Source organism: Pocillopora verrucosa, chromosome 10, assembly GCF_036669915.1.
Source record: "Pocillopora verrucosa isolate sample1 chromosome 10, ASM3666991v2, whole genome shotgun sequence".
Taxonomy (NCBI): domain Eukaryota; kingdom Metazoa; phylum Cnidaria; class Anthozoa; order Scleractinia; family Pocilloporidae; genus Pocillopora; species Pocillopora verrucosa.
Window position 1 is genome coordinate 6,735,107 of NC_089321.1, and position 20,535 is coordinate 6,755,641.

The 20,535-nt window shown below is 38.0% G+C and overlaps 5 protein-coding genes across 5 annotated transcripts; all 5 read right to left on the reverse strand.

Annotated features, from left to right (window-relative positions):
- Positions 1-771: 771 nt before the first annotated feature.
- On the reverse strand, positions 772-1,849 carry LOC131768733 (neuropeptide SIFamide receptor-like). Its single transcript, XM_059084460.2, has one exon. It carries the CDS (start codon positions 1,771-1,773, stop codon positions 772-774), a length of 1,002 nt encoding a protein of 333 aa, XP_058940443.2. The 5' UTR covers positions 1,774-1,849.
- A 1,422-nt stretch (positions 1,850-3,271) lies between these two features.
- Positions 3,272-4,540, reverse strand: LOC131768732 (endothelin receptor type B-like). Its single transcript, XM_059084459.2, has one exon. It carries the CDS (start codon positions 4,467-4,469, stop codon positions 3,468-3,470), a length of 1,002 nt encoding a protein of 333 aa, XP_058940442.2. The 5' UTR covers positions 4,470-4,540; the 3' UTR covers positions 3,272-3,467.
- Positions 4,541-7,371: 2,831 nt separating this feature from the next.
- Positions 7,372-9,947, reverse strand: LOC131768760 (uncharacterized). Its single transcript, XM_059084488.2, has 4 exons — positions 9,787-9,947; positions 8,302-8,464; positions 7,917-8,050; positions 7,372-7,797 (listed from the first exon to the last, which is right to left on the reverse strand). Exons 1-4 carry the CDS (start codon positions 9,823-9,825, stop codon positions 7,555-7,557), a joined length of 579 nt encoding a protein of 192 aa, XP_058940471.1. The 5' UTR covers positions 9,826-9,947; the 3' UTR covers positions 7,372-7,554.
- Positions 9,948-11,477: 1,530 nt separating this feature from the next.
- Positions 11,478-13,625, reverse strand: LOC131768758 (uncharacterized). The gene is made up of 3 exons (XM_059084486.2): positions 13,361-13,625; positions 12,355-12,473; positions 11,478-11,871 (listed from the first exon to the last, which is right to left on the reverse strand). Exons 1-3 carry the CDS (start codon positions 13,524-13,526, stop codon positions 11,647-11,649), a joined length of 510 nt encoding a protein of 169 aa, XP_058940469.1. The 5' UTR covers positions 13,527-13,625; the 3' UTR covers positions 11,478-11,646.
- A 2,854-nt stretch (positions 13,626-16,479) lies between these two features.
- LOC131768707 (uncharacterized) lies at positions 16,480-19,974 on the reverse strand. Its single transcript, XM_059084436.2, has 3 exons — positions 19,694-19,974; positions 17,368-17,516; positions 16,480-16,884 (listed from the first exon to the last, which is right to left on the reverse strand). The coding sequence occupies exons 1-3, from the start codon at positions 19,857-19,859 to the stop codon at positions 16,642-16,644; spliced, it is 558 nt and encodes a 185-aa protein (XP_058940419.2). The 5' UTR covers positions 19,860-19,974; the 3' UTR covers positions 16,480-16,641.
- Between the last annotated feature and the right edge of the window lie 561 nt (positions 19,975-20,535).

A 20,535-nucleotide genomic window follows, 5' to 3' on the forward strand; every position in this document is an offset into this window, starting at 1 on the left:
CTCTTTACGGTGGTCAATTTACGTTTTCAACTCAGTTGTTAACACTTTATTACCTGTTTTACTCTCCCACCGACGCAGCACCACAGTTTCTTTTAGAAACATACCCCCTTATAATAAGACATAGTCACGCTGGGAGAGCGTACGTGACTCGTCGTTTTAACTTTTACCAAAAAAGCAAAAAAAATTCAACCATCATTTTGATATTCATGTTTCAAAGATATTTCAAGTTTATTTTCTAAAAGGAAAGTACAAACTTCTAATTGACTTTTACAACAAAGAAGAAACTATCATTTATTTATTGCACAAAATTTATGCACAAACCACAAGGACGGACCAGATGAAACGGGGCCTTGTTTGACAAAATGTCAGGTTCCTCTTCTTCTTTGTCTTCGTCTTCCTTTATTATTTCATTTAGCCCGTGTTAGGTGGGCATTGAGAAGGACCACGTCAAAATTTTGTGAATCTGCAAAAATTTATCCTAAATTTTACAAGATCATTTCGACAGCGATTAGCATCTACCCGGCTCATTCTTTTTGGTTTATTCCTCGTATTTTCTTATGTAGCAACTCATTAAGAAGGATCTCGCGCTTGTTGAAGATAAATTTCTAAGTAACTAACGAATAGAAATATTCTGATGAAATTCCTATGTGATAAAAATACTGAATAATTCATAATTCCGTTTTACCGGTCCTGGTGGCTGCCCTGTGTCAACACTGGTTTGAGTACCTTGGGTAGGATTTCTCTCAAGCCAAAATTAACTAAACTTGGAAACTACTTGGAAGATGAATTTCTTAGCCCGAAGAGATATTTGAGACCTTCACGATAATTTCCACAAAAGATAAAATAAATGCAAGGGTTTACAGCACAATATGAGTGATTAAGAAAATGAGCAACATATGCGAAGTATTTAAAACCGCAAGACTCAATCATGGAGATGTTCGGTGGAAAAAAGAGAAATAACAAACGTATAGTGAGGGGGATTCGGCATATTGTAAACCCCAGAACGATAGCAATGGATATCTTCAGCACTTTCAGTTCCCTTTTTACTCGTCGTTTAACGGCATTAGCCGATTGCTCGCCTGGAGTCGTCTGGGGCTTGAGTTTTAAAATGATTATGAGGTAGAGTAAAAAAATCAGAAACAAAGGAATATAGGCAAGTGAAATACAAGCGCCCAGAATGTAGTTTTTTAGGGACAACGTATCTCCGAGGGCTTCATTCCACTGTAGTGCACATTTTGTTCCTTCCGTATACTCAACGAGTGGAAAGGCGAAGAGATATGGTAAATGAAAAGCCAATGAGATTATCCAAGTGGCAAGAAGGAGGAATCGGCACAGCTTTGAACCGATAAATGGAGTTCGAAGAGGAAAAACGACAGTTCCAAATCGATCCACTGCTATCAGAACCAGGCTTTGAATTGACACAGAAGTGGAGACATCTGCTATGAAGGGAACAAGCTTACACAAAGTCTCGCCAACATCACCACTCACTAAACCAGAATGAAGGTAGACCTCTGTTAAATTCTTCGGAAAAAGGAATATCGGATAAAGCAGATCGGACGCGGCCATGTTTACGATTAAAATGTTTGTGGCTTTTCTCACGGTTTTCGTCTTAGGCACAATTATCACGATGAAGCTATTTCCAACCAGCGAAACTACAAACAAGAGGCAGTAAGCGATTGTTTCTCCGATTCTACGTGTAACAGGATTGAAGCAAAGCGCCGGAGGCATAACCGGGTGTGTTCCATTGATCGATGTGTTCTCGTTTAGCGACATTTCTCTGATACTGGCGGTTACTTATTTGGCGAGCAGTTCTCACAGGTTGAGTTTTACCTGACCTGATATCCTGAAGAAAAACTTCAACTTTTATATTCTTTTCAAGACGTGATCTGAGTTTAATGAATTTAAAGCAAAGTACGATAACGCACGCGACAAACAAAGCAAACCTCACGTGAGAAGATTCAATTTAGAGCTCTATTCATTTATTGTCAATCAGTTTCCGTTAAAGATGTCTGCATCGGATGAAAACTAAAAAGTGAACAAAACATCTTTGGCTGTATGTTAGAGCTGAATGAAGGGTAGAAAGTCTCCAAGCTTTGCCTGCTATGAGAGATAGTTTTACCAAAATTAGTCGCACTCGTAGCTTTATTCACATGTAACGAAAGCGGAAAATTTGCCCGCGAAAACATTTATCTATCGACCATGTCAAGCAAGTTTCAAATAACTGATCAAGAATTATCATCTGCCTAGAATTATATGATGATGACACTAGGCCTTACAGTTGCCACACCAACTGAATCTTCTGAAACATTATGGTAACTTCATCTTTGTTTTTGTCGGAAATAGAAAGAGAGAGTTTCGCGCGCATTAAACGTGGGGATTACACGCTAACAGGGCGAGTTAAAAAAGTCTTAGAAACTTTTATCGAAGAAATTTAGCATACAGAATAAAAAAAGGAAACGAAATAGTATATTTAGGTTAGGTTTAAAGTACACCAGATATTTTCGTGTCCTAGGCTATCATCATGACATAAAAATGAAAAAAACTAAAGTGTTTTCACCTAAAGATATCATTTTGATCACACTTAAAATAGCAATCGTATCGATTATCATATCCGTTAACGATACTTCCTGGTTTGCCCAAAGCACGTTCCCCCTGTGGGCAAAGTCTAGAAGAGATAGATCAGTAGTTCCTTCTTAACATACCAACTGTAGACAGGTTGTGAAAATGGGGAAGTTATCCACTAGAGGATAATTTCGTCTTAACAACTTAGAAAGTATTAGAGGTAACTATCTGAAAAATGCGTAACAGTCAACGATAACAATTGGCATCTCGTGGGAATGTGCTAATTGAGAATAAAACTTGCTTAACATGAAGAAGATAAAAGAGCGTATCTTGCTCGTTCAATTCTCGGTGCGCCAGAGGATAGGTTTCTTACTTCAATTTAACATTCCAGAGATTTTCCGTTTTTAACTCGTGAATTGCGCGCATGCACAAGAGCGAGTTGTAGATTTTCCCTTTAAATTTTCCGTGAACTTTTTTCAAATAACCATGCACATTAAGTTTCTCTTAAAAGATCCTTTTAGCGGGCTATATATTTTTTTGTTTTATAATGCTCTACTAAACACCAAGTTTAATTCGGAAAGACTGACATCTCTAGCCCCCGATCATGTCTTCAGGATTGTACGTGGGACTTGCGTCTATTTCCTTATAAACCTCATAACTTGACACGACGTGTGTTTTTATCATTTTATTCACTTTTCGCAACCGAGAAAGCGGCAAACTGCTTATAAAAAATGATCGTATACAAAGTGATATTCACCACCTGTTTCCCGAAAGCTGCTACAATGCGTTGAGTTGATGAATACGGGGTGATAGTCGCGCCGGAGCGAAAGACCCTCGGCGCAGAGCGAAAAAAGGAGAGAGGCCTGGGTCAAGTTACGAATTGTTATCTCAGACGTAGGATCTCTTTACCTCCTGTGAAAGCTCTTTTTCAAAATCTGTTTTAAGTCTTTTCGATAGCCTTTACAGAAAATAAAACAAATGCAAGGGTTTATAGCACAATGTGAGTGAGCAAGAAAAAAAGCGGTATACGCGAAGTATTGAAAACCGCAAGACTTGATCATGGAGGTGTTCTGTGGAAAATAGTCCATGAAATAACTAATGGTGTAGGGAATTCGGCATATTATAAACGCCATCACGATAGCAATGGACATCTTCAGCACTTTCCACTCCCTCTCTGCTCGATGTGTTAAGGCATTAGCTGATTGCTCGCCTGGAGTCATCTGGGACTTGAGTTTTAAAATAATTATAACGTAAAGTAAAATAGTAACAAAGAGAGGAATGAAGATAATTAAAATAGAACCAGCACAGATATAGGTTTCAAAGGGAAAGGAATCCTCAAAAGTTTTCTTCCACTGTAGTTCACACTTTTTTTCTTCCGAATGTTCCATTAGCGAAAAGGCGAAGAGATATGGTAAATAAAGAGCCATTGAGATAGTCCAAGTAGCGATAATGAAGAGAGCGCAGAACTTTGAGCCGAGTGGGGAACGGAAGGGAAATACCACTGCTCTATATCGTTCCATTGCTATCAAAACCACGCTCAAAATTGACACAGCGTTGGAGGCATCTGCTAAGAAGGGAACCAGCTTACACAGTGTTTCTCCAAGACGACCGCTGACTGACCAGAAGTGTTGTCCTCGATATAGCTGCGTCAAGTTGATTGGAAACAGGAAAATCGGATACAACAGATCGGATATGGCCATGTTGGCGATGAAAAGTTTGAAAGGTTTTCTCAAGGTTTTCGAGCTGTAGACTGTGATCCCCAAAAAGATATTGCCAGCCAGCGAAACAATCGATAACAGACAGTAAGCGAATGTTTCTCCGATTTTTTGCGTCGTAGGATTGATGCATTGCGGTGAGGTTATAGCTGAGTGTGTTCCACTCAGAGATGTGTTCAAATTCGCCGACATTTTCCCTGTACTGACTGTTAAGTACTTAGCATGACGCTCTCTCTTATAGTAAGCCGTTTACCAGACATGACCATACATTATAAATATACAAGCTGTCGTAAATTTTAGTCGTGATCTGAATTTAATGCCTTAAGCTGCAAGTCACATCATGCATATGTAAAGCACGAATGTGGGTTTATTCTGAAACAAAAATTGCTTGTTTTAAGTTCGCATAGGAATATTTTTTCTGACGGAAAAAAAAAGTTCATCTTTCGATTTAACAAATATTGGTGTCAATAAGCGAGCTTTGCTAAGATTTCACAAGGCTATCTATTTTAAGGTCAGCTTATCAACTACATATCGATATTAACTTCTCCTTCTCCATATAATCTAACTACTAGTTTCAGTAGTGTTCTTAGCTGCGAGGATCTTCTAATTTCATTTCAACTTCTGACTTCTTGAATGACAGATACATGTTTCTGTTGAAATGTGAAAGTACTTACAAACCATCGTGTATAAAAATACCCTTATTAAGTCAAAATATAACAATATATGTGAAGAAAAACAGTTAGTATGTTCACTAAGTGATCATAGCACAACAGGTGCTAAACGTCTTTGACTTATTTGTTCCTTTTCAGCTATCACATTATCTTTTATGTTTGAAACGCAAAGTATGTCGCTTTGATGACAAATTCTACCTTATATTTGTAGGTTTAAAATCTATCTTTTTTTCGGCGAGAGAAAGAGTTACGATTATAATTTTCAAGCCACAGAACTGTAAACTCATGGTCACCTGATTTTAGTACAGTCGAACCTCGATTATCCGGACTCGGTGGGACTTGGGTAAATAGTCTGGATAATCGAGAGTCCGAATAATCGAAAATATGAATATTAATGAGACAATGTAAACAAAAGAAATAAAGATAACACATTTTTAATTCTAAAAGTTTGCTTCCCTGTTCTTGCGTATATCAGAAATCTGTTGCTTGCTGCTACGAAATTCAAGCGCTAAATTTGTTCCTTTTTCTCCTTTATCTAAACGTGAAATAATTATTTGTTTATCTTTTATCGAGAGTACAGATCGCTTTCGCTTCGTAGACATGTTGTCGTTTTGAGTTATGATCGTCTCATGTGTTTACATAACCCACGCTCATCGAACTGATCAAGCATGACTTCCCTTAGCAACAAAACAATACTGAACCAATCAAAATTCATAAAGGGGTAAGTTTCTAAAGAAACTGTGATGCTGCGTCAATCGCTCTGACGAAGGGCTAACGCTCGAAACGTCAGCTTTTTTACCCTCTACGGTGGCTAATTTACGTTTTCAACCCAGTTGTTAACACTAAATTACCTACAATCAAAATTCAGCTGAACGCATTAGAATGCTTTTTGTCTCTTTTTGTCTCCGAGCGCTCGATCTTTCGAAAGCGAAGCGTGTAATGCGCCGTTTTAAACGCAATTTTCCTGACTTTAAACATAATTTATGAATTTTTTTACCTCCTAAAGTTTTTAACATCTAAGGTCATTCATATTCATGAAAAAAACGGGAGCAGAGAAAAAGTCCGGATAATTGAAAAGTCCGGATAATCGATGTCCGGATAATCGAGGTTCGACTGTACATCATATGGGAGGGTCTTTACAGGCAGACATGCCAGCCTTAGACGCTATCGGAAAATGTCAAAAACACTCCTCAAAGGAACCGCATTGTCGATTCTTTGGCGGTTTCCAAAGCCTTTTTCGACCCCTAAAAGGTAAGAGCCCTGAAAAAATTGGCTGTCACTGAATAATAATTGAAATGTCTCTTTCGAACAGCTTGTCTTTCGTTAGCGCAACCATTTCACTTGGATCTCCTGCAATTTCTCAAGATTTACAATGGTCTATGTTGTTGAAAATTATCTGTATAACCCATGCCAGTTGGTACTTTAACTCGCAGTCACTGTTTGGGAATTCGTGATACGATCCCCTCTCCCCTACCCAGTTTCTATTTTATTGTATTTTTTTTGGGGGGGGGCGGGTGGGTGGGAAGGAACGTTGCCAATTGCTGCGAAGAAGACTTCCGTTGGCGGTTATTTTAATTTAGTACCCTATGTCATAAATCTTTTTCTGAAATTATCGTGCCTGCAATCGGTTCACATAAAGGATGCGGCTTCTTACGCTTGCGAACGGGAGAAGTGGACTCGATTCATTCGGATCCTTAGGAAAGATTTCGTCCCCTCTAAGTAGTCACCGATATGCTGAGCGCATTTCGACGAAATCTTCAACTTAATGACGAAAGTGAAAGTTTTAGTGCAGTAAAACTTATTGAGAAGAAAAGGACTTAAAATAATTCAGACTTCGACAGGGATTCATTTCCTCTTCGTTAGCTGATTATACTTAAAACTTCTGTCCCTGCAATAAATCTGACTGCAGTTTGGTTACTCGAGTTTCTAAACAAAGAGGTGGCTGATCCCTTAATGGGCGAAGGTTTGATGTGTTATTCTGTACATGAAAACTTTGGAAGACGATTTTATACTGAATTACTTGTTGCGGCTATACCTTTTGAAAATCGTTTCAAAACTGTTGAAGTGGCATAAATAATACCTCATCACAGGCCTTTCATCTGCTTCAGCACGAAGAAAGTGATCTTATTACAAGCAGCTTAAGCTATACTGATAAAAAGGGGGGCAGTAGATGAAGAGCCCCCTGCTCCCGCCCCACCCCACCCTTTCGATGCAATCTGGATTTTTCGCTGTGACGTTTTCTGTAAGGTTTAGGCTGTTTAAAATTCCTATGTATGAGCCGGAGTGAGGATTAAGCTAGATAAAAGATAAATGTTGTAGTGTGTTTTCCTTCTTGTAAAATAGAGAGGAGGGCGCCAAAAGAAGTGGAACAAGCACCGAAATTTAGAACTATTGGGAAAAAAAAACATGAAATCAGCACAGAATAGTTTTTACAGGGCTTCAACCGCTTTTTTTTTAATTAAGGTGATATCGTGGTAATTGATAGAGTAAAAAAAGAAGAAGAAGTTTCTTCAAGTTGAGCTTAGTTTAGATATTGTATCAAGTCTCTCTAGACATTTCTACTGAATTAGATTATCGTGTAAGAGCTCCCCTGCCAACTATATGTTTTACTTTTTAGCAGCTTCTAACGACTCTGTCAGTTTGAAGTAGAAATCTGTTCTCTCCTGCACATGAAGCTTGGGTTGACCATTCTCCTCAAATTTTAGTACCCGTGGTTTGTCACTCAGGTATGACTTCAGAAAAAACTCCGGGGCTCGTTCAAACCGAGGCATCTTGTAAAACAGAACCTCTGGGTGAGCCTTGTTGACATCTAGCAAGTTAATGAACTGACTTGGAGGCGGGTCAATCTCCTGCAGTCGAATATAAACACACAAAAAAAACTTTAAAAATGTATCAAATAAGCTTCTTCGTGAATGTAGGGCAAAGTGGATTATTTCTCTCGCAAACTGAGATCGCGAAAGTTGCCTACCTTCATAACCACAGTGTTTTGTTCTTTATCTATCGCCATAATTTTCCCAGTGCTTGCGTGCTCCAAGATGATAACATGAAAGGCGACATCCTTCATTGGATCATAATCAAGGATGTCATGGACTTTGAAATAAGCTATCAAAAAAAATTACAATTATGACAAAGAGAGATTCATAAGCACAATTATACCATTTTAACATATTAAAGCAACAGAACGCGTAATGTGCGACGGTATTACACTAGAGAATACGGAAATATAGCTGAGAAATGGATGGCTGCACGAACGATCTAAACTTTGATATTTTTTTCTCCTTAAATTGGATTTGACTTTATAGAAAATGAACTTCGAAGCGCATCCGATTCTTTTGATGGCCATTTTTACTAACCTTTGTCATCGGGAACGTCCACACCTGAAAGCACTTTATCGTCGTCGACATATATATAGTGATCGCCGGAGGGGACCTTCAATAACTTAAACTTTTGGGTGTGCGTTTTCCATCGTCGCCTTTGAGTTGGATCCGTCGGAGGCTTCGGAGGAGGGGGAGTCTCCTAACAATTAAGTTGTAACCTTAATCAAGACTTTTGCGTGGTACGTAGAGTCAGGCGGGAAGCAAACACACACGCTAAGGCCGGCGAGTGGAAGTTCAAACCTCGAGGAGACTATACTCTTTCGAGTGGCTTATTTCCGCGGTAATATTTTTCGTGGGTATTTAAGTGCGCGATTGTTTTTATCACCAGTAAATATTGTGAAATCTAAGTACCACGAAAACCGGTAACAATAAGACTAAGTTCAGACTAGATGAAGTTAATCTTTGAGGGAACAATTTATAATGATCACAGCATTTTGAACTTTAGAATGGAATTGATCATGACGAGATTGAAACGTTTTGGGTAATTAAGATTTCCTTTTACCACAAGGTATATGCTTATTTTCATGATTCGGTTACACGAGCGGCATTTCTGGAGCTAAATTATGTCCCTTGCAACGGAATACAGTACTGTACTGGGAATTTTTAACTGTAAAAAGAGCCGTGTTTACGGTTTCACGGTTTTCGTTTTTGCTCACTACTTGCGCGCTTTTCGTATTAGAAACTCTTCAAGAATGAAATTGGACCAAATTGATGGAAAAGTTTAAAGCATCGTACAAGCTTTTAACAAATAAGCTTTTGTCCTCAGCCAAGTTAATACAATAGCAGATATAAATGTCATTTTAGGGGAATTCTAGCCTTATATAACCCCTTGCCGTCAAGTTATATCTTCAACTCACTCTATACGTCCACAACCTTTCGGTTTTTAACGATCGAGACTAACATTATAAAAGGACTCTATTGGGCTTCAGTTCTCCGCTGAATTCTCAGACAGATGTATAAACTAAGCGTGGTGCTACCTTTCGGTTTCAAATCAAAGCCTTGACGATTTCGACTCTGTGTTTACGTCATGAAAAACAAAAAAATCTACAGCGCTAATGAATCTTAGAAAACAAGTATGTTCACCGATAAACATCGATGGCCTGATTTCAATTTTATTTGGCTTTGAAGCTGCGTGAAATTTGGGAATTCAGAAAATAAATACAAACACTCTTTCTTTTTCGTTGTATTCCAGTCTCCTAAATCGATCATGATCCTATCCATGAATAATTTAAAACAAGACTGAAATTTGAGAGGATCGATTATTCAAGCCTTAAGCTATTTTATCGGTAACTAATGAATTATTCTGAGTTTAATCGACGATTCTTAGAACGCGAAGACGCGATGAAGGTTTTAAATTCTACTCAAAATGTTAGATGCCGTAAACATGTTGGTTATTCGAATTTCGCTCTAGCTTATAAATACAATCGGGAATGAATCTTTTGATATAAACACGCTCCGTACCTCTGTCAAGCAATCCAAAGATCTGTCCTCAATCGGCATCGCAGTGAGTGATCAATTTGCAACAAATGTGTACCTCTCGTAGTCCTCCCAAAGACCGCTGCACGATAAATTGATGTCAAAGGCAAAATGACTCTTTTTGTACTCACCATCAAAAAGCGAAAATAAGGCATTTGATAAAAACAGTTCGTATGACCGGAAGACCGAGCGAAAACAAAATGTTTACATCATTGTTATTTTAGTACAGGAGACAACTTTTTATTTTTCACTCCTTTCACCGTCGAGAATGACCAATGAGTGGTTAATCCTGGAGAATTTGAAATATCAATTCATGGTTATTAAGCTAACGAGAAGGACAATTATTTAAGAGAAGAAAGTTTAAAAAAAAGCTTTTGGGTCATCCTGAAGAAATAAACCCTCTGTCAAATTCAAAACTTAGCAAAAGAAATAAAAAAAATTACCACGTGGATATTAGTGTTTATTAAAGTCGCTTTCTAATTTTGTTTTCTTACAGGTCTTGTTGACACGTTCCTTGTTTTAGCACAATCATAATCTAAACGTTTCGTTTTCAAATACACCCGAGCCAAATAAAATGACAAAATTTACATATTGATAATTCAAAACTGATGATAATTTGTCACCATTCAATCACTATCTCACCTTTTGCTATTCAAGATGTTTGTTTCTTACGGCCTAGGTCGTACAACAGCCCAAACCAAAAACTAGGCAGCTGGAATTGAAATCTGATCAGAGAAACTGCGAAAAATATACGCGCAGTGAGACTGAAAAAGGGCGATTGCGTAAGACAAGGCAATGGGGCTAAATTCGATTTGTAACCATTGCATGAAATAGTTCAAAGTAAATTTGAAATTGCGCGAAAAGGGATGAATGTTGTGATAGAACTATATGTTGCAATTTGCGCGCCAACAACAGCGGTCTGATGATTATGACAATGAAGGTAATGGTCGAAAAGGTTTATAGCCAAGGGAGCTTGTAAACGTGCGAGGTTTATGACCGGAATGAAAAAAAAGCTTTTGAATCGAGCTAAAGCACTTTTGATCAAAAGACGTTCCTCATTTACTGTTTTTTAATTAAGCTTTAAAACGTCAGATAAAATTGAAGACATTTCACGTTACTGGAATGAAACAAACAAAAGTTTTATGTCGGGGGGGGGGGGGGTTGCGGCTAATAATCGGATCTATCTCCTGCTTACAGATGAGTGGACCCGTAACTGAGAGGGCTTAAAGAGGGGGGGAGGGGCAGGAGTTTACGCGGGTGAAGTTTACGGGAGGGGCAGGAGTTTACGGTATAGCATTAGTCAGACTATGTGCGTGTACATCGAAATATCGGCAGAGGAGTTACTTGTGGCAGTCTTAATCAACCAGTTATATCAAGCTCGTTGCTGTAGTCGAGCGCAAATTTGAGCCATCCATTTTTTTTCGTGGAGAAGAGATCCTATCACAGACAGCTTAAGCTCTGTAAAAAAGATTGGGTGGAAACCTCATTCCTTCCCCCCCCCCCCACCCCCACCTCACCCACCTCCTCCAGTCCTTTCAACAAATAAGTTGAGTTAAGTTCAGGCAAAAATGAACAAATTTTTATGGTGTGTCAGCCTTTTTAAAAAAACAAGAACAAAAACAGCATTGACAGGTTAGGATCAAACCGGTTTCCAGATAAAGAATCATACTATCCAAGTTTTTTTTAAATAAAATTTATTCGCCAGGTATCCAACATGCGTTTCCTGGATGAAAATTTTGTTACTAGGTGCTATTACTTGTCGCAAGGGACGTTTCTGATTTAAAATAAATTTTAAAAAAGTCGTGTTAAAAGTTGAGAAAAGTTGACAGCGCCAATGTGGGGCAATCAGTATATCTTGAAGAGACTTTCTGGATGATCTGGCTGTGCAACCATAGTCTTCTTTAGCTCGCCATTTTCGTCAAATCCAACGATTCGCTGTTTATCATCCAGAAGTGACTGCAAGTAAAACTTACCATAACCGTCTTTCCCCCATCTCTTGTGAAACAGAATTTTGTAAGGAGCCACTTCTACGCTCTTCTTCATGAGCTTATCCAGAGGCTCTGAAGGATCCTATCAGAATAGACAAAAATTAGGCCAAAATCAAAGCTGTAACTCAATCTGTATTGTATCATGCATATAAGCGATAGATCCAGATAATGAATTGAAATTGAGCGTAAATGTTAACTCTCCGGGCAACTAGACGATTGGCACGCACAGGCAAAACAGATGATAATTATGATATGTAAGTTTTAGCCTCCTTATTCATTTAAAGAGTTGAAATTGTAGGGAAGCTTACGGTTATTCGTCGTACTTGCGGTGAATCATAATCGTTTGTCTCATAATTAAGTCATTCGATAAGCGACTGGACAGGCGTCACCTTATGCATCGCCTGAAGAAGACTTGCATTATACCGTCAAAACACCGCGATCCACATCGGAATGGACTTCATCGATAGACAAACGAATTTATTTCACCACAAAGTTTAAAAGTTCTTTGATCAATGACCAAAGGTGATTAAATTTCTAGCCGACTGAAATCATTTCAGTCACGCACCTCTAGAGTGACAGTGTCATTCTCTTTGTCAACGGCCATAACTTTGCGAGATTTTGCGTGCTCCAAAATAACAACTGTTCTACCATCGGCATCCGGGGTTTGGTACATCTTAAAATTAGCTATAAAAAGAGCATAATGAGCCGTCATAGTAAATGAAATATTCAATGCCCTTAAGAGAAAATCAACAACTGATATTCTCTTCTTGCCCTTCATGATTCAAACATTAGCTGGCGATTCACAAAATATTGCTACAGTGCGACTTTAATTCACTCGAAAAAGTTGAAGACCCAGGATTACACTTTCGTTAGCCGCTATGAATAATGTGGATAAACCTAGTATTAATGATAATATTAAAAATGATGATAATGGTAATAATAATGATTGTGATAACAATAACAATACTTATGCTCCATTAAATATTTTTGCTAGTGCGCGAATTGTATAAACGAATCCCATGACTGAATATCCCTCCCCCCCCCCCCAACGTGATATTCTCCGATTTTCAAACCTTTCGTCCACCACGATAAGTCTTCGTTTAAAATTTGATTCAAGATCTGAGAGAGCGTTTTGTGGTTGTTACATAAGGAGGGGTATATTTTTTGTTCATTAAGTCGTACCAGTGAACAGTCAACAGCTCCGCTCTCGGAAAACTGTTCGCATCTTGGAACAGGTACTGTCCGTGGACAAATATCGGTGTATATTTTTGCCCCAAAAAGAGGATGTTGTTATACGAACTACAGATGACACAATAATGATAACATGAATGACACCAAAAAAATTCAGATAATGATGATGATAACAGCAATAGTAATAATGGTAATAATATACCGTTTCATTGACTAACAACAAATTGCTTCCAAAGGATACTTAAAGGAGACTTAAAACATGCCTACCTTTGTTTAACCACGCTTATAAATTCTTACGCGAATATTCTCGCAAACCGAAGGATAAAGGATGATATCTTTGACGAGCAATCTTCCTAACACCATATTATTTTTTTTCTCACCGTTGTCAGTGTCGCCTCCATTTGCTTTCAACGAATTGCCATCGAAATGCAAGAAGGGGCCTAGTTCTTTGCCAGTGTCTCTCTGATAATGAAGCTTACATATGACTCCCGGACCCCATAGGGGAGTACCTCCACCTATGACTGTATATGAACCAACAAAGGACATTGCGATGAGTGATCTCTTCGCAACAAAAGTGTACTTCTAGGAAATCTCTGAAAAGTTTCTTCCCGACGAAGCTATATCTATGACTGTAACATCTGTTTTATATACGGTATACCCGCCCTCTAAAAGTGAAATAACGTGCGTTTATTTACAACGCTTTTTAATGTTAGAGCATGCACCTCACGAAAACGAAAACTTGTCATCATCGCTAATTTACCACAAGTCACGTGGTGTAAATTTACGATGATAGCAGGATCAGAATTGCTTTCCACTGAGTTTTGTTTTCGGACCCGTATTCCTGCCTAAAGTATTTCCTGTTTATAGGCAAGTCATCGTCCTGAAGTTTCGTTTTAAAGTTCCGAGGGGAATGCAAAAAAATTTCCACTGACGAGGCGAGAGGAAGGCGAGCGCGAGCGCGAGCATCGAAACCCGATTTGTGTTTCTTGTACTATGAAATTATATCGAGTGGAATTTTGCTTACCGTTTACTAATTACATGTATTGCTGACACGTTCCTTGTTGAGGTTTCGTTTTCAAATCCACCAAAGCCAGAAAAATAAAATTTAATAAATTACGAATCTTAAACGAATGATTATATTCTTTCATTGCAAAGTTTTCGATATATCGCGCGTTCTGACCAGCTGAAACATCGCGTTTCATGAGAGTACAGATTCAATAAGTAACGGAGTCACTCCATCGACCAATTTGCACAATGACTGACCGATAAGTTAACGCTAAGCTTACTGTTGTAGTCAAACACGCACATACGCACATATACATCCATTGATTTGTTTTGTGAAGAGATCCTATCAAAGGCGGCCCAAGCTCTTTAAGAATGATCGAGCCCCCCTCTCCTACTTTCTCCAGTCCTTTCAACCGAAATAAGGTATTTTTCAAGCGAAAATTTACCTAAAAATCATATTTTTTAAATGAGGCTTCTTCTTTTTCAAATGCAACTTGCTATTTCAAAAATAACAAAGCATTCCACTTCACAAATTAGTCTCTATAAAGGCAAACTACTCAAGATTCTTTATAACGGTTTACTCGCTCATTATCCAATATGCGTTTCTGCATTGTTTCATGGATAGAAAGTTCGTAATTAGATTTAATTACATGTAGACAGGAACGTTATTAGTTTAAAATTATTTGAACATAAAATTCGTTTTAAAAGTTGTCGACAAAAGTTGGTAGCGCTCTGCTAAGACGACCAGTGCATTGTAAAGAGGCTTTCTGTACTGTGCGGCTGTTTACAAGAAGTCTCCGTCTGGTTGCCTTGAATGACAAATTCAATAATTTTATCGTTATTGTATGACTTCAAGTAAAACTGCGAACTACCTTCTTCTCGCGCTATCTGGTAGAGCAGAATTTCCTTATAAGAATCTCTGACAGCTTTCAACGTTCTGAAATCTTTTAAAGCTGAGTCTGAAGGATTAGCCAATCAGAGTAGACAAAGAGCGACAAAGCCGTGAGAGGCTTGGGACATAAAATTATAATGAAGGGCTTCAGTAATACACTGGCTGGCCCCTTTAATGAAAAATGATAAATAGATTAAATAAAGTTAATAATAAACAGATAAACGATTAAAAGTAACTAAAAAATCCCAAACAGTTGGAAAGGACACAACCCAACTAAGTTCAAAATCGAGCAAAAAAATGACTCTTTGAAAGTATGAAAAGTAAGGACGTGACACGGCGGCGAGTCAACTTCGTGTTCTGGTGAAATTTGCTTTCTAATTTTGTTTTCTTACAGTTCTTGTTGACGTGTTCCTTGTTTTAGCACAATCATAATCTAAACGTTTCGTTTTCAAATACACCCGAGCCAAATAAAATAACAAAATTTACATATTGATAATTCAAAATTGATGATAATTTGTCGCCATTCAATCACTATCTCACCTTTTGCTATTCAAGATTTTTGTTTCTTACGGCCTAGGTCGTACAACAGCCCAAACCAAAAACTAGGCAGCTGGAATTGAAATCTGATCAGAGAAACTGTTAAAAATATACGCGCAGTGAGACTGAAAAAGGGCGATTGCGTAAGACAAGGCACTGGGGCTAAATTCGATTTGTAACCATTGCATGAAATAGTTCAAAGTAAATTTGAAATTGCGCGAAAAGGGATAAATGTTGTGATAGAACTATATGTTGCAATTTGCGCGCCAACAACAGCGGTCTGATGAATATGACGACAAAGGAGGTGATGGTCGAAAAGGTTTATAGCCGAGGGAGCTTGTAAACAAGCGAGGTTTATGACCGGAATGAAAAAAAAAAAGGTTTTGAATCGAGCTAAAGCACTGCTGATCAAAAGACGTTTCTCATTTACTGTTTTTTTAAACTAAGCTTTATAACGTCAGATAAATTGAATTCATTTCACGTTACTGGAATGAAACAAAACAAAAGTCTTATGTCTCGGGGGGGGGTGGGGAAGGAAGGTTGCGGCTAATAATCGGATCTATCTCCTATTTACAGATGAGTGGACTTGTAACTGAGTGGGCTTAAAGAGGGGGAGGGGGCAGGAGTTTACGCGGGTAAAGTTTACGGGGGGTTTACTGAGGGGTAGGAGTTTACGGTATAGCATTAGTCAGACTAATTTTAGTGTACATGGAAATATCGGCAGAGGAGTTTCTTGCGGCAGTCTTAATCAACCAGTTATATCAAGCTTGTTGCTGTAGTCGAGCGCAAATTTGAGCCATCCATTTTTTTCGTGGAGAAGAGATCCTATCACAGACAGCTTAAGCTCTATAAAAAAAAAAATTGGATGGAAACTTTACCCCCTCCCCCCCCACCCCCATCTCACCCACTTCCTCCAGTCCTTTCAATCACTAAGTTAAGTTAGGTTCAGGCAAAAATGAAAAAATTTTCATGGTGCGTCAATCTTTTCAAAAAAAAAAAAACAAAAACAGCATTGACAGGTTAGGATCAAACCAGTTTTCAGATAAAGAATCGCACTATCCAAGGTTTTTTTTAAGATAAAATTTTATTCACCAATCATCCAGCATGCGTTTCCTGGATAACAATTTTGTTACTAGGTGTTATTACTTGTCGCAAGGGATGTTTCTGATTCAAAATAAATTTAACATAAAAGTCGTGTTAAAAGTTGAGAAAAGTTGACAGCGCCAATCAGTGCTCTTTCTTGCAGAGATCTACACTCTCTGTCTTGAAGAGACTTTCTGGCCCTGCAACAGTAGTCGTCTTTAGCTCGCCATTTTCGTTAAATCCAACGATTTTATCATTCTTAAGTGACTTCAAGTAAAAATAGCCAGTACCGCCTTTCTCCCATATCTTGTGAAACAGAATTTCCGGATGGGACTTGTCTATGCTCCCGTTCTTATCAATGATCTGACGTAGATCCACTGGAGGATTCTATCAGAATAGACAAAAATTAGGCCAAAATCAAAGCTGTAACTCAATCTGTATTGTATCATGCATATAAGCGATAGATCCAGATCATGAATTGATATTGAGTGTAAATGTTAACTCTCCGGGCAATTGGACGATTGCCACGCACAGGCAAAACAGATGATAATTATGATATGTAAGTTTTAGCCTCCTTATTCATTTAAAGAGTTGAAATTGTAGGGAAGCTTACGGTTATTCGTCGTACTTGCGGTGAATCATAATCATTTGTCTCATAATTAAGTCATTTGATAAGCGACTGGACAGGCGTTACTTTCCGCATCGCCTGAAGAAGACTTGTAGTATACCGTCAAAACACCGCAATCCACATCGGAATGGACTTCATCGAAAGACAAACGAATTTCTTTCACTACAAAGTTTAAAAGTTCTTTGATCAATGACCAAAGATGATTAAATTTCTAGCCGACTGAAATGGTTTCAGTCACGCACCTTTAGAGTGACAGTGTCATTCTCTTTGTCAACGGCCATAACAGTGTCATCTTTTGTGTTAATGGTCACAACTCCCTGAGATTTTATGTGCTCCAAAATAACAATTATTTTCTGATCGGAATCCGTGACTTCGTGGATCCTAAAAATACCTATAAAAAGAGGATAAAGAGCCTTCAGAGTAAATGAAATATTAAATGCCCTCAAGAGAAAATCAACAACTGATATTCTCTTCTTGCCCTTCATGATTCAAACATTAGCTGGCGATTCACAAAATATTGCTACAGTGCGGCTTTAATTTACTCGAAAAAATTGAAGACAGGATTACACTTTCGCTAGCCGCTATGAATAATATGGATAAACCTAGTCTTAATGATAATGTTAAAAATGATGATAATGGTAATAATAATGATTGTGATAACAATAACAATACTTCTGCTCCATTAAATATTTTGCTCGTGCGCAAATGGTCTAAAGGAATCCCATGACCAAAAATCCCCCCCCCCCCCACGTGATATTCTCCGATTTTCAAACCTTTCCTCCACCACGATAAGTCTTCGTTTCAAATTTAATTCAAGATCTGAGAGAGCGTTTTGTGGTTGTTACATAAGGAGGGATATATTTTTTTGTTCATTAAGTCGTACCAGCGAACAGTCAACAGCTCCGCTCTCAGAAAACTGTTCGCATCTTGGAACAGGTAATGTCCGTGGACAAATATCCGTGCATATTTTCGCCCCAAATAGAGGATGTTGTTTTATTGTTTTTTTAGAGGGCACGGTAACGAATCTTGCGAATCTGATTGGTTCTTTACCCGGTCAGTATTTTCCTATCTCTGCCCACGGGCCACGGTAACGCTTTCGTGAATCGCCGAGTACATCCCAAATTTCGTTGTCATTTTTCATAAATATACCTTGTTCTCCGGCTGGGCAGTATTTTTAAGCAAACACGTCGGTCACTACCTCAAGCCGATAAATAACTTATGAATCCTGCCTTTTCTCTCTATCAAATCACTTTGGTTGACAGAAAAATATTGGTTTCAGAATGAATTTGTATAAACAATAGTGTCATTACGTTGGTTGACAAGCGGCCTAAAAACCGTCTGCAATTAATTTTAATCGTTCACAAAAAATACCTAGAAAGTTAAAACGTGAGGTATTTGGTTACAGTTAAACTGAACGATGGAACTTTCATTCATTTAATATCTGAATTTTCTCGAGCAATTTGTTCATAGTAAAAAAAAAGCGAGCGAAGTTTTAATTCAAGTTCTACAACAAATATACGCTCCTGGTGAGTCTTTCCAATTCCGTTCAATTTGGACATTTGTATCTTAAATTGCACAACAGAAATTGAAGGAATTGAGAAAAGGCTGCATTAAATTCCTTTGTGTCTCGTTGGAGTGTGCCGTTCGAATTTAGTTTTTGTGAAGGAAAGATCAGAGTTAAACACGCCATTACAGCAAACAAACGAGCAAACTCTCACAACTTCAAAATAAAAAATTGAATTTACTCACAATTACTTTCCTCGCCGTTTACTTAATGAACAGAGGTAAATCTTCGTACATGAATGAATGGTCGATGAGAGTAAATAATACTTTCCGTTAGATCATTAACTGATTTATAAGAAAACATTGTCGTGACAGTCCTTGCCAAACTAGTTTTGTTGGTTTTCAAATGTTCCTACGCTTTTTTTTTTCTTGCGCGCTCTCTAATTGGCAGGTTTCATATTGTGACAGATACTTGTAAAAATAATGTTTCAAAGTTTGTTTGGAAGCCTTTTAAATCACCTTTATCGTTACGGAAATGAAAATGTTTCGCTGAGGCATCTCTCTTAAATTTGCATCACCTCTATTTTAACTACCATTTACTCACTCAAAAATTGTTCAGTTTATGGAAGATCTCGCCGTATTTACGGCCATAAGTCATTCGGGTTCTTTCGGAAAGAATTTCGTCAAGTTTAAAAACAATAAATATGTTATTTACCGGCTAAGGTTCGGTCCGTATGGTGAAAAACTGTGACCATACGGACCTCCCAGCCGGCAAATAACATATATATACGAACTACTGATGACACAATAATGATAACATGAATGACACCAAAAAAATTCAGATAATGATGATGATAACAGCAATAGTAATAATGGTAATAATATACCGTTTCATTGACTAACAACAAATTGCTTCCAAAGGATATCAACCGGGACTTAAAACATGCCTACCTTTGTTTAACCACGCTTATAAATTCTTACGCGAATATTCTCGCAAACCGAAGGATAAAGGATGATATCTTTGACGAGCAATCTTTCTAACACCATATTATTTTTTTTTCTCACCGTTTTTAGCGTCGGGTCCATTTGCTTTCAACGAATTGCCATCGAAATGCATATAGTGACTTTTTTCTTCGCCCTCTTTTTTCTTACGAAGAAGCTGAATGTCTGCTCTAAACCCCCAACCGGCATCACTTCCATCTATAACTGTACACGAACCAGCAGTGGTCATTGTGATGAGTGATCTCTTCGCAACAAAAGTGTACTTCTGGAAAATCTCTGAAAAGTTTCTTCCCGACGAAGCTATATCTATGACTGTAACATCTGTTTTATATACGGTATACCCGCCCTATAAAAGTGAAATAACGTGCGTTTATTTACAACGCTTTTTAATGTTAGAGCATGCACCTCACGAAAACGAAAACTTGTCATCATCGCTAATTTACCACAAGTTACGTGTTGTAAAGTTACTAGGATATCAGGATCAGAATTGCTTTCCACTGAGTTTTGTTTTCGGACCCGTATTCCTGCTTAAAGTATTTCCTGTTTACAAGCAACTTATCGTCCTGAAGTTTCGTTTTCAAGTTCCGAGGGGGATGCAAAAATTTACACTGACGAGGCGAGAGGAAGGCGAGCGCGAGCATCGAAACCTGATTTGTGTTTCTTGTACTGTGAAATTACATCGAGTGGAATTTTGCTTACCGTTTACTTATTATATGTATGTATATGTACGTGTTCCTTGTCGAGGTTTCGTTTTCAAATCCACCCGAGCCAGAGAAATAAATATTTAACAAATTAAAAATCTTAAACGAATGATTACATTCTTTTATTGCAAAGTTTTCTATATATCGCGCGTTCTGATTAGCTGAAACATCGCGTTTTATAAGAGTACAGATTCAAGAAGTAAC